Raw genomic sequence first — 16,836 nt, 5'->3', positions numbered from 1 at the left:
CAATTGTAACTGTGATTTAAAAACCCCCAAAAAACAAAAGTCCAGGACCAGATGGCTTCACAGGCGAATTCTATCAAACATTTAGAGAAGAGTTAACACCTATCCTTCTGAAACTGTTCCAAAAAATTGCAGAGGAAGGAAAACTCCCAAACTCATTCTATGAGGCCACAATTACCCTGATAGCAAAACCAGACAAAGATACCGCAAAAAAAGAAAATTACATCTGGTCTAATGTGTCATTTAAGGCCTGTGTTTCCTTATTGATTTTCCTTCTGGATGATCTGTCCATTGATGAAAGTGGGGTGTTAAAGTCCCCGATTATTATTGTGTAGCTGTCGATTTCTCCCTTTATGGCTCTTAGTATTTGCCTTATATATTGAGGTGCTCCTATGTTGGGTGCATATATGTTTACAATTGTTATATCTTCTTCTTGGATCGATCCCTTATCATTATATAGTGTCCTTCTTTGTCTCTTATAACAGTCTTTATTTTAAAGTCTATTTTGTCTGATATGAGTATTGCTACTCCAGCTTTCTTTTGATTTCCATTTGTGTGGAATACCTTTTTCCATCCCCTCACTTTCAGTCTGTATGTATCCCTAGGTCTGAAGTGGATCTCTTGTAGACAGCATATATACGGGTCTTGTTTTTGTATCCATTCAGTCAGTCTATGTCTTTTGGTTGGAGCATTTAATCCATTTACTTTTAAGGTAATTATTGATATGTATGTTCCTATTGCCATTTTGTTAATTGTTTTGGGTTTGTTTTTGTAGGTCTTTTTTCCTCCCTTCCTCTCTTGTTCTCTTCTCTTGTAGTCTGTGACCATCTTTAGTGTTGTGTTTGGGTTTCTTTTTCTTTTTTGTGTCTGTATCTATTGTAGTTTTGGGGTTTGCTGTTCCTATGAGGTTTTGTTATAGCAGTCTATATATGTACAAGGTTGTTTTAAGTTGCTGGTCTCTTTCCTGCCTAGAGAAGTTCCTTTAGCGTTTGTTGCAAAGCTGCTCTGGTGGTGCTGAATTCTCTTAGCTTTTGCTTGTCTGTAAAGCTTTTGATTTCTCTGTCGAATCTGAATGAGAGCCTTGCTGTGTAGAGTATTCTTGGTTGTAGGTTCCTCGCTTTCATCACTTTAAATATATTGTGCCACTCCCTTCTGGCCTGCAGAGATTCTGCTGAGAAATAAGCTGATAACATTTTGGGAGTTCCCTTGTATGTTATTTGTCGTTTTTCCATTGTTGCTTTTAATATTTTTTCTTTGTCTTTAATTTTTGTCAGTTTGATTACTATGTGTCTTGGTGTGTTCCTCCTTGGATTTCTCCTGCCTGGGACTCTCTGCACTTCCTCGACTTTTCTTTCCCACACTGGGGAAGTTTTCAGCTATTATCTCTTCAAATATTTTCTCAGGTCCTTTCTCTCTCTCTTCTTCTTCTTCTGGGACCCCTATAATGCAAATGTTGGTGCATTTAATGTTGCCCCAGAAGTCTCTTAGACTGTCTTCATTTCTTTTTTTTTCTTTATTCTGTTCTGTAGTGGTGATTTCTACCATTCTGTCTTCCAGCTCACTTATCCGTTCTTCTGCCTCACTTCTTCTGCTATTGATTCCTTCTAGTGTATTTTTCCTTTCAGTTATTGTATTGTTCATCTCTGTTTGTTTGTTCTTTCGTTCTTCTAGGTCTTTGTTAAACATTTCTTGCATCTTCTTGATCCTTGCCTCCATTCTTTTTTTGACATCTTGGATCATGTTCACTATCATTATTCTGAACTCTTTCTGGTAAGTTGGCTAGCTCCGCTTCACTTAGTTGTTCTTCTGGGGTTTCATCTTGTTCCTTCATCTGGGACAAATTCCTCTGCCTTCTCATTTTGACTAACTTTCTGTGATTGTGGTTTCTGTTCTGCAGGCTGCAGGATTGTCATTCTTGCTTCTGCTGTCTGCCCTCTGATGGATGAGGCTGTCTAAGAGGTTTGTGCAGGCTTCCTGATGGGAGGGTCTGGTTCCTTCTCAGTAGTGGGTGGAGCTGGGTCTTGTTCCTCTGGTGGGCAGGACTGTTCTCAGGGAGATTTCAAGCCACTTTTCTACTGATGGGTGGGGCTGTGTTCCTGCCTTGTTGGTTGTTTGGCCTGAGGCATCCCAGCGTTGGAGCCTACAGGCTGTTTGGTGGGGCTAATGGCAGTCTCTGGGAGGACTCACGCCAATAAGTACTTCCCAGAACTGCTGCTGCCTGTGTCTTTGTCCCCGCAGTGAGCCACAGCTGCTCCCCACTTCTGCAGGAGACCCTCCCATACTAGCAGGTAGGTCTGGCCCTGTCTCTTATGAGGTCACTGCTTTTTACCCCTGGGTCCTGGTGTGCATGAGACTTTGTGTGCCCTCCAAGAGTGGAGTTTCTCTTTCCCCCAGTCCTGTGGAAGTCCTGCAATCAAACCTGTTGGCCTTCAAAGCCCGATTCTCTGGGGACTCCTTCTGTTGCCAGACCCCCAGGCTGGGAAGCATGACGTGGGGCTCAGAACTTTCACTCCTATGGGAGAACTTCTGTGGTATAATTGTTTTCCAGTTTATGTGTTGCGCATCTGGTGGGTATGGGATTTGATCTTATCACAATTGTGCCCTACCTACCAGCTCGTTGTGGCTTCTTCTTTGTCTTTGGATGTAGGGTATCTTTTTTGGTACGTTCCAGCATATTTTTGTCGGTGGTTGTTCAGCAGTTAGTTGTGATTTTGGTGTTTTCGTAAGAAGGGGGTGAACTCATGTCCTTCTACTCCACGATCTTGAGCTAATCTCCTCTTACATCTCTTCTTAACTGGCAGCTAGACAAACAGACTTGAGACACCAGCAAAAACTTTGTACCTCTAAGTGGACTCCCCTGAAGATACTGAGACAGTCTAGACATATGTATGCCTTATATGGTCTTTTTTGTGTATCCAGTTTTACATAATAAAACTTAAAAAAAACAAGATGTTTTTCTGTCTGTGAAACTAGCAAAGATTTAAAAAAGGTGGATGATACTTTGTGCTGACAAGGGTTTGTGGGGAATTGGGTATTCTCCTATCCTATTGTTGGATGTGAAATTAGTACAAATTCTGTGGAAGGCATTCTGGCAATATCTGTTAAAAACATAAAAATGTGTGTATCATTTGACCTAATAATTACACTTCTGGATATTTATTATTTTTAGGAACTAATGGCATAAGTGTGCAAAGATGTATTTCTAAAGGTTTTCATTTTAGTATTTTATATGCCTAAAATATTAGAAAAATCCAATTATTCAATAAGAGAAATTTGGTTAAATTAGACCCAATATTGACTTGAAAAAAGGTCCACAACATTGTTAAGTTAAAACAAAGAGAAAACCATAAGAAAGAGAGGAGTAGCCCCTGACAGCCAGGATCTGGCCTGACATCACTGTGGGGACCTGGAGTTCTCTTGTTTCATAGAACACCAACATCAAGTAAGGCCACTCAGCAATGCGATGGATGGGACAAAAACAAGACCACTCTGTAATCGTGTCTGCACACAGACAAAACTGGAATATTGTGCAAATCACAAATATGACCAAACATCTACCTGTCCCTGCTAAAAGAAGTGACTGCTACTTCTTTACCTGTTCTTCACCAGCTTTAGCCTAGTTCCAGTCATCTCTCCTTCTGGGTGAGATTTATAAAAGGTACCCAAGCATAGAATTATGCTGCTTCCTGGCAACACCCAATCTAGAGCAAAGCCCTGCTTCCTTAAACCCTCCTGCAAGCCACTTAGCACAAGCGTGAATGCTGTTAAGTTCTTCCTAACAGCCTCTTACTGAAACACCCCACAGTTCCCTGTGCTGTGCATTCTCCCTCACTGCAGAGTGATAAACCTAGATACAGCTGTGTTCCTGGTGGTCTTTGGCTGGAGATCAATGACAATCAGTTCAGTCCATTATTGTTTGTAATAGATACTTACTTCCATTGTCACAAAAATGTGTGGAATAATACACACCAAGCTGTTGGCAATGGTAACCTGATGAGGGATTTTACTTTTGATTTACAATTTTTTTTGGAGGGGGGGAAGAGACGAAAGGAAAGAAGGAGAAGAATGAGGAGAGAATGATGACGATGATGTGATGGCAGTGGCTCTAAATGAAGTATTAAGTGTTGATAATGATGTTATTGGACTATCTTTATTCTTTAAATTTTCTACAATTAATATGCATTACATTTGAATGAAAAATTATAGAAGTTACTTTTAAATGGAAGAAAATTGTGATTTTTCCACAGAAAATACTATATGGTCATTTAAAATTTTTAAAATAATTTAAAAAAATTGAAGTATAGTTAATTTACAATGTTGTGTTAGTTTCAGGTGTACAGCAAAGTGATTCAGTTATACATATACATACATGTATATATATTTTTGGATTCTTTTCCATTATAGTTTATTACAAGATATTGAATATGGGTCCCTTGTTGTTTATGGTCCTTGTTGTTTATCTATTTTATATATAGTAGTATGTATATGTTAATCCCAAATTCCTAATTTATCCCTCCCTACCCGCTATCCCCTTTGGTAACCATAAGTTTGTTTTCTATGTCTGTGAGTCTATTTCTGTTTTGCAATAAGTTCATTTGTATCATTTTTTAGATTCCACATATAAGTGATATCATGATATTTGTCTCTATCGGTATGACTTGCTTCACTTAGTATGATAATCTCTAGGTCCATCCATGTTGCTGCAAATGGCATTATTTCGTTCTTTTTTATGGCTGAGTAATATTCTGTGTGTGTGTGTACACCACATCTTCTTTATCCATTTATTTGTTGATGGACACTTGGGTTGCTTCCATGTCTTGGCTATTGTAAATAGTGCTGTTATGAAAAATGTTTATTTTTGCAATGGTATCTTGTGCCTGACTAAAATTATACACAAGTCATGATTAAAGTTTGAAGGCTTCCGGTATTCCAGGTCAGTTGCAGTACCAGGCAGGGTACAGTAGGTGTCGCTATTGCCCAGAGAACTGCGTATTGCTAATGAAGTCCTCTCGGAGCAGTGCCCAATTCTAAACCAATTATCTGTCTGCCAGATATACCTAATCTCTAACTTTGAGTATTATGTACTTGTAATTTTCCTTCCTCTTGTCATTTTAATCCATGACTCAATCTCGATAAGATAAATTGCTACAGTAAAGCACACTCCTTATTCCTTTCCATAGATAGAATTTTCACGTACACATCCTATCTTCACAGTAATCTTGTGAAGTACTTCAGGCAGGTATTACATACTCCATTGTACACATGAGGAAAGTAAAGTTAACCAGAAAACTTAAGTCATTAACAGTTCATTGGTTCAGCTTTCTTTCCCCTCCATTGGCTAGTTCTAGAAACTTGCACATATACAGCAAAACAACACTATATTTGCCTTAAATATATCAGTATATAAATGTATCAACAGTAAAAAATAGATTTGAATCAGTTTCTGAGAACTGCCATCTGAATGATGAAAATTGGCCCATGTTGCTTGTGCAGTGTGGTTGTGCAAAAGCTCCTGATGGATGCACTGCAAGGAGGAGCCCTGAAATTTGGGCAGGTAGGCAGCCTTCAGAAGTCTGAGAGTTCTTTGCAAACACCTAGGCATCCTTGGGGAGCATGCTGAATGTGACTCATGTTTGTGTGTGACTAGGAGTTATGTTATAAACATCCGTTATTGTGCTTTGTGGTAATACCAGATGCATAGGGTTTTTTGCTTCTTCCTTCTGAGGTTTCACATTTTTCCAGCCCTTACATGTGATCATTATCCGGTTATCACTTCCTGATGCCTGCCTTGTAGTTGCTGCTTTCCCCTTTTCTAGTCTGCTTTTGCTCAATGTTATGGAGTTAGAAACCAAATAACCAAGCTCGGTAGAAATGACTATAAAGTAAAGTTAACCAGGTTAAAAGCAAATCTATTTGAAGGCATTTGTATGTTACTTCCTGGTTCAGACTGATAGGGAGCTGGTTCTGGAGAGATGAGGATTGACTATGCCAATCTTTTTTAAAATCCCAAGATAATCAACACCAGTCTTGATGTCAGTCTACTGAGGCACCCTGGGACTTGGTCATTCACTCCAGTGTTGAAACAATTTGAAGGGTATGCTCCAGACTGGGGTGAGGATGTCCAGCCTTATAGAGCTGGCCTGACCACCTCTGATGGCATGGTGGGTTCTGGACCAAGAGGAAAGCTGGTGGAGTGTGGGGTGAGTATGAGGTAAAAGAAGAGGCTCAAGGGAGGGGCTGCTAGATTACGACTTGGGTTGAAACAGGGAGTTGGCAAATCCAGTCCTCTTTCTAGCAGGCATTGAGACCCAGTAGGGGCCTTCTTACAACCTCCAGGGCACAGAGTGGAGACTCGGGAAGAGGACCAGATGCACCACATATAGCAGCAACCTATGTCAGGCAATGTGTCTATGTATGATGAGGTGGCCAATGGCAGATGCAGGGTTCAGACACAAAATTGTGGCCTGTAGGAATGAGGTAGCATAATGGACCCAACCAGCTATCTGAGGTACAAGGCTGGGGCACAGTTGAGGAACATTTAAGGTCCCCAATAAACCTGGGATGAAGTTACTGGACCTGGCATGCTCTGCCCATGACCTTCAGCCCAGAAGTGGGGCAAAGAAGCCTGGTATATGGAGGCTTGAGATTGCCAGAATGATTTCCAAATCCACCTACTGAGGAGGCAAAGACTTCTGCTGGATGACTGCAGGGAAGAGCCCTCTCAACTTTGGGCAAGGTGAGCAGACTTAGAGGGTTGGGAATTCTTTGCAAACAGCTAGGATGGGGCTAGGACTATGTGTAGGTGCTGATACCAGGGGCCATAGTCATCTGTGGAATCAGACCCAGGACTAGGCCTTTCTGGAACTCATGGATCTGGGGCTCTCCTTCAGAGGGGAAGAGACCAGACAGAACAGACCAATCTAGTTTTTTCAGGGAGGTGAGGGTGAGCGGGGAAGTGGCCTTAGGTCACAAACACTAATCACTTTAGGAGAAAAACAGCTCACCCTAATGATCTTGAAATGAGTTTTACATGCACGCCCAATGTGCACGTGTTTGTGGGGAAAAGGAGGAAAGGAGATTTATTGGTTTTTTTCCCATTATATAAATATGCTTATTATAAAACATTCAGAAAATACAGAAAAGTGTAGAAAAGAAGAATCACCTGGAACCCCACAGGCCAGAGATATAATCTCTAAATATATTTTGGTGAATTTCCTTCCAGACTTCTCTTTATATATATATTCTATATATATATATATATATATATATATATATATATATATATATATATATATATGTGTGTGTGTATATATATATATATATACATATATATATATATACACACACACACACATATTCAACATAAGTATATAAATATATATTTAAATTAAATCATAATAGTCTTTTGTAGCCTGTTTCTTCCATTAGGTACTATATCTGGGGCACTTTTCCACAATAACATATGTAGTTCTACACCATTATTTTTGATAGCTGCATAAGATTCTTTTGCCTGATATTTCTCGTTTTAATGAGTCCTCTATTGATTAACATCATATCATCTGAGGATAATGATAAATTTGTTTTTCTTTTTCTTATTTCAGCATATTGACTAGAACTTCCAGAACAAGCTCAGATACAGCTCATTCTTGACCTGAACCTAATTTTAATAGCAGCCTTTAAGATTTCACCACTGTTTTTCATGCTTCCTGTTGGTTTCTAATACACTTATAGTATTAAGGGAGTCTCCTTCTATATCTCAAACACTAACAGGGCTTTGCATTTTTCTTTTAAGAGAATCAGGATGGATGTTGAATTGGATCAAACACCTTTCTAGCATCCATTAAGATGATGGTACAGATTTTCCCCTTTAGCCTGCTAATGTCCTGGTGCTGAGTCTGCCTTGGTTTCTTGGAATGAATCCTGTGTTAGTGATTTTGCAACCTGGGAAGGGGAAGTTGCTGCTCTTGGAAATCTCACAAAAAGGCAGCATGCTTCAAGCCCTGTGCAAAACCCACTCTTTTCACGGACTGCTGTGTGTGTGTTAGAATGAATTGGGAAGCATTCACTCTTTTAGTGATAGATAACTAGATCGATAAAATCTGACTCAGTTAAACAGAATTTAGATAACTTGGCAACAGTCTATTCTAGGTTTGATAAAACAGTCCTAGCAAAGACAGTTGGGGCTGGAACTCTTGCATGTGTATGTGTGGGGGGGGAGGAGGGGGAGGTGAGGGGAAGTGGTTGTTGGATACCTTTCACATTTCTTGCTTGATACTCAAGCTTTCCCATAGCTGTGCACATCCTTCAGTGCTTAGAGTTTCTAAGACACGATGGAGGCAAGGAAGATGGTAATCATTAACACTCACTGAGCACCTTTCCAGAGCCAGGCTTATTTCTAATCCTTCTTTCAGCCATACCAGGAGCTCTTCTGTGCCTTTTTTACAAATGAGGAAAGCAGAGCTCAGTTTGCTCAAGGTTCCCAGCTGGGAAGTTGTAGAGGCAGGATTTGAAGCCAAGTGTGTCTGCTCCTCAGTCATGCCCAGTTAGCCTTGCCCACGCCCATGTTCTGCTGGGAAAGGCTGACTGGTGGGGATATGTCCTGGTAATTAAAAACAGTACCCTTCAGCTTCTGGATTATTATTTAATTTATTTATTTAAAAAATTATTTATTTTTTATTTATTTGGCTGCATTGGGTCTTAGTTTTGTCATGCAGACTTCTTAATTGTGGCATGTGGGATCTAGTTCCCTGACTAGGGATCGAACCCGGGCCCCCTGCATCAGGAGCACGGAGTCTTAGCCACTGGACCACCAGGGAAGTCCCTGGATTATTCTTTTAGATAACAGCTCTGTGCTGCTAGCTCTATTTTTTTTGTTGAATCAGGTCAAATTAACAAATGTTTATGGACCGTTTACCATGTGGGAAGGCGTAAGGCTAGGTGCTGTAGGAAATATTGAAGTGTAAATCAAGGCTCATATCTGGACAAATTGAAGTCCAGTCTTGCAAAGCAATATGTAAGTAGGTTGACTGTAACCTTAAACTACTCCACCAGGTAATATTGCCAAACTGACTTTCTAGGAGTGGGACTGTGTATGTTAGAAAATATATACAATCAGACTGATCTCCTTTTTGGGGCCCTCACACCACACACCAATGTCAACTCCAGGTCTATAAGCTTATTAAAAAATCTAACTCAAGTCATGGAAAAGCTAGCAAAGACTAGAGTGTTCATTTCTATTGCGGAGGAATAGCCTTATAAGAATTGATGCTACAGAAAAAAATGAAAGAATGATAGATAACAATGGAGAATTTCAGAAAGAGTTTAAATAAGAATAAAATAAGATTATATGGGTCATATACACACTACTATATATAAAATAGGTAACTAATAAGCACCTACTGTATAACACAGGAAACTCTTCTCAATACTCTGTAATGACCTATGTGGGAAAAGAATCTAAAAAAGAGTGGCTATATCTGTATGTATAACTGATTCACTTTGCTGTACACCTGAAACTAATACAACATTGTAAATCAACTATACTCCAATACAAATTTTAAAAAAAGGATTATATGGGTCAATATGATAGATTATACAAAAATTTATAAAAGACATTCAAAGTTTTACAATGAGCAAGCATTACTTTTAAAATAAAAATAATGGTTTCAGTAACTTAAACCCAGGTTTAAAAAAGCTTATTCAAATACATAAAAAACAATACCTCACCTTCAAATACTGGCAACAAACATAAACAGATAATCTGCCTGATTGTATTAGTAAACTTCATGGCTGGAGATAGGATAAAGTCAAGAAAGGAAAAAAAAGTAAGAAAGTAGTGAAAATGTCCAACATGTTCATATCCTTTAACCTAGTTTCCTCTTCCTGAGAATTTATTCTAAGGAAAATGTTCTATGGATGGGGAATCTAAATGTACAAGGAGCTCCACCATAATAGGGAAGTGGTTAACCAAACCATAGTGTATCTATGCAGTGGGATATCATTTAGTCATTAAAATAATCACATTGTGAAGACTTTGAGGCCACAGGCTAATAGAGTAAAGTTAAACGAAAACAGCAGAAATTTACATACACAATTATTCCACTTCTGGAAAAGTAAGTTCTTATGATCAGGGTTGGGAAGCAAACATGGAGAAATCAAAAGAATTGTGTTTGCATGAAGGTAATCAGGATTTTTTTAAATTTAAAAATTTAAAGTTTCTGGTCAAAAATGATTTTTAAAGGAAAAAAACAAAGAAAATTGTGGTGCTGGGCTCTCTGGGCATCTCAGTGGGTTATACCAACACTGTCTACACCAGCATTAGGCAGTTGTCCAGCTGGGACAGTGGAGCCGCCTCCTCTGTAGCTGGGCCCAGAACAAACTTTGGAGCTGATGCCTTACATTCACAGAGTGCCGCTCCTCCAGCAGCCTATAGCCTAGCCCCTCTCCCTGACCTCGTGCAGGGCATCTCCATAGCACAGCCCTCAGCTCACATCAGTGCTCTGTCCTGCATGCAGCTCCGAAACGCCCTGGGTACACCGCACTCCCCTGTCCAGCTCCTGCTCCTTCATTCCCATAACCCTTAGCAGAAGTAGCTCCAAATGAATGAACAAAACAGAACTGGACTTTGTCATATAGAACAGTGGTCCCCAACCTTTTTGGCACCAGGGACTGGTTTCATGGAAGACAGTTTTTCCATGGACTGGGGGTGGGGGTGTAGGGGGGATGGTTCAGGTGGTAATGTGAGTGAAGGGGGAGAGATGGAGCGGCAGGTAAAAGTGCCCGCCAGCCCACTGCTCACCTCCTGCTGTGCGGCCCGGTTCCTCACAGGCTGTGGACCAGTACTGGTCCACGGCCCTGGGGTTGGGGACACCTGGTATAGAGGGTAATTACCCAAGAAACAGGATGCTATATTAAACTTTTATGATTCATCTTTTATATGACCAACTTGCTTTCTAGAAGGATTAATCCAAGTTAAAGTGCAAATTTAAAAGCCTCTGAATAAAGCTTAAGAGAGAAGCAGAGGGGCATGGACAACTGACAAATATAATCCAAGAATGAGGAATAACCAAATATGGATTGTAAGATTCTGGAATTCTCTGGAAAATGGTGCTAAACGTACTCAGTTAACTTGCAATTGTCTATACAAGTGGAAGGGCACAGAAGGTAGCCATCATAAAAAACAGGGCATGATCCAGGAAAGGATCTTATTTAAGAGTGGGCTGGAAGGACAGAGAGCAGACAGGGCCACCCTGTCTTGTCTTTCAGCTGAAGAAATTCAGGGTGGCCAGAGGCCCAGCCAGAATCAAATCTGATCTTCTGCTGCTTAGTCCAGTACTCTTTGTCCTTTGCGTTCTAGATGGGTTTTTTTCCCTTTATTAATTTCTGTTTTGCAAAGTTAAAATATTCACATGATTTAGAAATGAAAAATTATCAAAAGATGTACATTGAAAAGCCTCCCTCCCACCTCTTTTATTAATTTCTTATACATCCTTCTAGTGTCTCTTTGTGAAAATATAAGCAAATCTAAAAATATTAAAATGCTTTCTTATTTCCCACTCTTTCTAACACAATGTATCAAGGAGATCTTTCCACAGCAATGCATAGAAAGCTCCCTTGTTTAAGATATTGCACTGTAAGGATGTACCATAGTATATTTAACTAGTCTCTATTTATGGACCCTTAGGTTATTTCTAATCTTTTGCTTTTACAACCTGTGCTGCCATAAATAATTTTGTACATATGTCATCTTGTAGGAATGTAGGTGTATCTGTAGAATAATTCCCGGAAGTGGGTTTACGAGGACAAAGGATAACTGCATGTGTAGTTTTTTTTTTTTTAATTAATAGCTACTTTATTTATTCATTTATTTTATTTATTTTTGGCTGTTTTGGGTCTTCGTTTCATGTGAGGGCTTTCTCTAGTTGTGGCAAGCGGGGGCCACTCTTCATCGCGGTGCGCGGGCCTTTCACTATCGCGGCCCCTCCCGTTGCGGGGCACAGGCTCCAGACGCGCAGGCTCAGCAGCTGTGGCTCACGGGCCCAGTTGCTCCGCGGCATGTGGGATCTTCCCAGACCAGGGCTCGAACCCGTGTCCCCTGCATTGGCAGGCAGATTCTCAACCACTGTGCCACCAGGGAAGCACGCATGTGTAGTTTTGATAGATTGCCAAACTGCCTTCCACGGGGCCTGTACCATTTTGCATTCCAATTAGCAGAGTAGAAATATGCCCGTTTCCCCACAGCCAGAGTTGGTCCTTGCTGGAGATCTGTCTTCCCAAGTTATATTCTGCTTGAACTAATATAGAATTTTGTTTCATCTTTTGAGTAAATACCAGTTGACATCAATTGAGGAGCATTAGTCCTGAGGCATGTTGGATAACCTAAGTTCCTAAGTTGGAACCAGCTTAGACTTAAAAACTTGGCATAGCTAATACATAATATGTAGTCTCGTGAGTGTCAGTGTTTCTTGCCCCAAATAAGCTCTTCACTGCGCTTCTCTTTGAGAGGCCCTTGCTCAGAATAACCTTGGATGTTGGGCAATCATATGGGCAATTCTAATTTTATCCTCAAAGTGATCTTGTGGGATGTGAGGAGTAGTTATTACAATTTCTACTTGTCAGGTGAAGAAACTGAGGGACAGAGGGGTGAGATAGCCCTCTCTTACTGCCTGCTCCTCTCCTAGGGTGGGGCTCAGATGTAAGATTGAGGTCTTCGATTTGAGATGGGGGCATTTTGAGCTGGGGCTGCCTCCTGCTGAGGAGATGCAGGTCATGCAGAGAGAGCAGAGAGTAGCACATTGAAGGATGGCTGTAGGCTCCAGGCTTAAGAGAGAAGAAAGAAACACTCTTTAGTTCAAGTACTACATTGAAACCTGGTTTGCTTGCATCCTTGGTGTTCCTTGGGACCAGGGACTGGGCCTACTCCACCTTCATACCTGGCACCTCTAGGATTTGCAGGGCCCAGGGCAAGAGTACAAAAGGAAGATGTCAGCCTCCAGCTGCCCCTTCTCATCCTTGCCCTGGCTCCACCCCTGATTCCCAAGAAGCCCTGTGCACTGGCCTCAGCCACCCCCTCAGGCCTAGAAGTTCAAACACAGGCAGTAAGATCCACCCTCCAGACCCAAGGAGGAGGCCTGTGCAGGCCCTAGAAGCAGGCTTGGGGCTGTATGGACAGGGAATTCCATCGTCTCAGTTACCTGGAGGATGGCCTAGAGGGAGGTTAAGACTCCAGGTGAGCACATCCCTTTGGGCCCATAGGTTCCTTGCCAGAGCAGAACCCTCTAAAATATAGGGCCTATGGGAGGTACTATGGGAAAGAGTCCAGTCAAATTATCAATCCGAAGGCATCAGGTAGAGCTGGACAATCCAGGTATGAAAAAGCCAGATGGAAGTCAGTGAAATCTATTCATAGTAAAAGGGTCTAAAGAGGCAGAAGGGAGGCAGAGGTTGTAGAAGCCCAGGAAACAGGAAAGCACAAGTACAATACATGTTATGGAATAGGATGGCCCAGGGATGGGCAGGGAGGGAACTGTCTTCGAGCTGGGGTATCTTGTCACATGAAGGTACATGGAACTGGCTGTAAGTAGGAACCATTCCTTTTCAGACAGTAATTCAAGCCTTCTGTCCTCTACTCAGGAGGCAGAGACGTCTGTAGACTCAGGGACAAAAGTCCTCTCCAGCCTGGTTGTCAGGCCGTCGTGTTCCACCCAGATTCAAAGGCTTCTGCTTCAAGCAATGTGTGGTTAGGTTTGTTGAAACAGAACTTTAACTCAAAGGTCCCTCTGCAATATGGGTAATGCAAAATCTCAATCAACTGATTGGTTCCATAAAAATATAACTAAGCAAAAAAACCTCCAAGAAAATCACGCCATGGTGAGTTTTCTTTGACTATCAGTCCTTCTGCCTTTGAGAGTTTATCCAAATTCTTTTGTCCCTTCAGCTATCCTAAAACGTCCCTACTGTTATTTCCATTTCAGGCAATTAGAGAATCCAGCCAGCAAGCCAATGCCTAATTGGCACCAGCACCAGTATTACCAGGTTTTACTGCATTTGGTCAAATCTTCATAAGCTGTTTTGCTTTCTCACAAAATTATAGATTCCTGGAGTTGGAAGGAATTTAAAGCCTGGTGCTTGAATGCTCTTAGTAACCAAGTTCCCACAACCTTGTAAGGTAGCGAAGTCCACATTTGAGTCACTGACTTCCAAAGGTCTTCTTTAGGTTTAGCTGAAATCTATCTTCTCCAATTTTCCAATCACTAATCTGAATCTTACCCCTTGGGGTCCATACAGAATATCTCCAGTTCCTTTCCCAGTTGACCACCATGGCCCAGTTTACCACTGTAATCTATCTGAGTCACCTCTGTGGATTAGACACCTCTACTGTCTACAACTATTTTCCATATGATGTAGTTTTAGGAACTGTCCCCTAAACCCACATGCTGAGTATGTAATGTTTCAGGGGACCCCCAAGTGAAGATGCTGCAGTGGCTGTTGGATGGATAATCTGACATTCAGGAGAAAGAACTAAGTTAATGGATATAGATTTGAGAATCATTAGCTTGTGTAGGGGGTGATTGAAACTTTGAGAGTAGATAAGCTCACCCAGGGAGGCTGTGAGGTGAAGAGAGAATGGATTGTTCAAGGATGGGTGGACAAGGAGGGAAGAACACATGAAGGACATGGAGAAAGAGTGGTTGGAGAGGCAGGGGAATGACCAGGGAGAGTGTTACTATAGAAACCCAGGGAGGAGAAAGTTTAAAGTAGGGGTAACAATGATGCCTAATGTAGCAGAGGCCCAGGCTTTTGGTAGTTGGGGGAGATGTCAGTTTCTTAGGAGAAGTGAGAGCTAGAAAACAGAGAATTGAGAATGGGAGGGGAGGAAGTAGAGTCAGGTGAGTGGAGATGACTTTTTGAGATGCTAGGCTGGGAGGGGAAGTGGAGATCTAAGGAAGGGGGAGTCTAGGGAAATCTATTTATCTTTAGAGTGGGAGAGACCTGAGCTTGTTTCAATGCTAATGGGAAGGGGCCGGGAGAGAGTGAGAGATAAGACTGGGGGGATATTAAAAGACATTAGGAGGGATTCTTCTTGGATAGGAATGGGCACCTCATTCACAGAGATGGAGGAAAGACAATGTGGTTGGGTTTCAAAGCAGATAAATCCGAATATAGGGGACTTGACATAGTAGGTATGGTCCTCTACTGATGATCAAAGGGAGCAATGGTAGAGTAGGGATCTGAGAGTAATTACCAAGGTTTGGAATATATTGCCCTGCTCCTAACAAAACGGTATGTCTCCTGCCTGGCTCTGAGTAGCACCACAGCTCCTGCTGCCCCTCCACCCCATCCACAAGATTGGATCCCTGTGGATCCCACTATTGGCTTGAATGGGACCCCAGTTTATTACCTTCAATCTTGAAGGCAAATATCTGATTAACTCCTTGGTGTCCAAACTCTTCTCTTGGATGAGAAAGAACCTGGAGGGTCAGGGACTCTTCCAAGTGCTTTAAGAGTATTAAATTATTTACTCCTCAAGCAACACTATGAGGTAAGCACTATTATTATCTCCATGAGGAAACTGAGGCACATTGAGGGCAAGTAACTTGCTTAAGGTCATTCAGCTGGGAAATGGATGAACAGCATTAGGGTTAGAATATCAGGTAGATGGTTCCACAGCCCAAGCTCTTAAGTTTCTTCAGTGAGAGAGAATGAAGATACCTTGCAGAGCAAAGGAGAGAAAGAATCTAAAGAGAGAAGGGTCTAAATAGTTTTGAGTCCCTGGTTCTAGTCCTTGAGGTCCAGGCTTTCCTGGTTGCTGTTTTCTTTAGACTTAATTCTTCAGCTATGCTTTTGATGCTGTGAGATACCCCAGTGTCATAATAAAAGGTGAAACTGGAGAGATTCAGCTGGAGGGGCTGAGTTGTTCCTGGGAGGCTAAGGCTTCACTTAGCCCTGATATCTGGGGATCTCTGATGGGGAGGGTATGGCATGGCCGCAGGGGATTGTGTAGGATTTCTGCTGCCTTGCTTGTGAGAGGAGATGGGGCTACGGAGGTTACTGAGTCAGACTGGGCAATGGAGTGTCAGTTGCATTAGTTTCCTCTGTCCTCAACTTGTCTTTCCTGGTCCCCCCATGCTTCATCCCTTTGAGCTCCTCACAGGTTCACCCACAGCCTGTCTAGCTGGGACACTCTGAGCATCCGTTCCTCCCAGCTTTACCTTCCTCCCTTCTCCAGCCTGGGACCCAGTGGCAATTGTTTCAGCTACATTCTCATCAACAACCCACTGCTTGCTTTCCCTATTCACCTGTCAGGTCATTTCCCAGCCCTGAAGGCATCCTACTATTTGTTTTCTCTGCTGGAGTTCAGCTACAGAAAATTCCACAACCAGGCTGACTGGTTCCAGAACAAATTTATGATTTCCAACTTCAGCTACATTCTCAATGTTGCTAAAAAATCTTTTTATTCCTCCCTCTGTCAGTACTTTTCAGATACCTCAAGCCAACAGCTCTGAGCTCTGGCCATGCTTCTTGAGCCCCCTCGCCCCTCATTCTCTGTAATCTCCATCTTCATGGCAGGGGGAAGGGGTGGGATGCATTTTGACTGAGTAGTTAGTGGGGGTGGTACAGGTTATGCCCAGAATATGAGAAGAAAGGAAATTAGAAGGTCCTCAAATCACACTATGGCACCTGTGCTTCATATCAGAGGTATGCAAAGTCACTGAAAAGAGACAAGTTGGATCCCAGGCCTGGATTATGATTTTAACCACATGTGTCCATTTACAAGTGCCTTGGTCAGCCATGGAAGCCCAGGGAAAAGGGAGTCTCAGAGGCAATCTCTAGGGGTTA

General features: G+C 41.8%; 1 protein-coding gene across 2 annotated transcripts in view; it reads left to right on the top strand.

Moving 5' to 3' along the window:
• Positions 1 to 2,872, top strand: part of SEMA4F (ssemaphorin 4F) — a 33,644-nt gene extending 30,772 nt beyond the window's left edge. The window contains exons 13-15 of one of the 2 annotated variants that reach the window (XR_009009997.1): positions 1,895 to 1,956; positions 2,236 to 2,285; positions 2,799 to 2,872. Coding sequence is in view for 1 of the 2 variants with exons in the window: in XM_057558801.1 (XP_057414784.1) it covers positions 1,895 to 1,943 (49 nt within the window). In the remaining variant the exon portion in view is untranslated. Of the gene's footprint in view, positions 1 to 1,894; positions 2,286 to 2,798 lie in introns of those variants that run through there. The other variant, XM_057558801.1, reaches the window with a different exon arrangement.
• The last annotated feature ends 13,964 nt before the right edge of the window (positions 2,873 to 16,836 follow it).

Source organism: Balaenoptera acutorostrata, chromosome 12, assembly GCF_949987535.1.
Source record: "Balaenoptera acutorostrata chromosome 12, mBalAcu1.1, whole genome shotgun sequence".
NCBI classification, from domain to species: domain Eukaryota; kingdom Metazoa; phylum Chordata; class Mammalia; order Artiodactyla; family Balaenopteridae; genus Balaenoptera; species Balaenoptera acutorostrata.
This window is presented reverse-complemented; position numbering and strand designations above follow the sequence as displayed.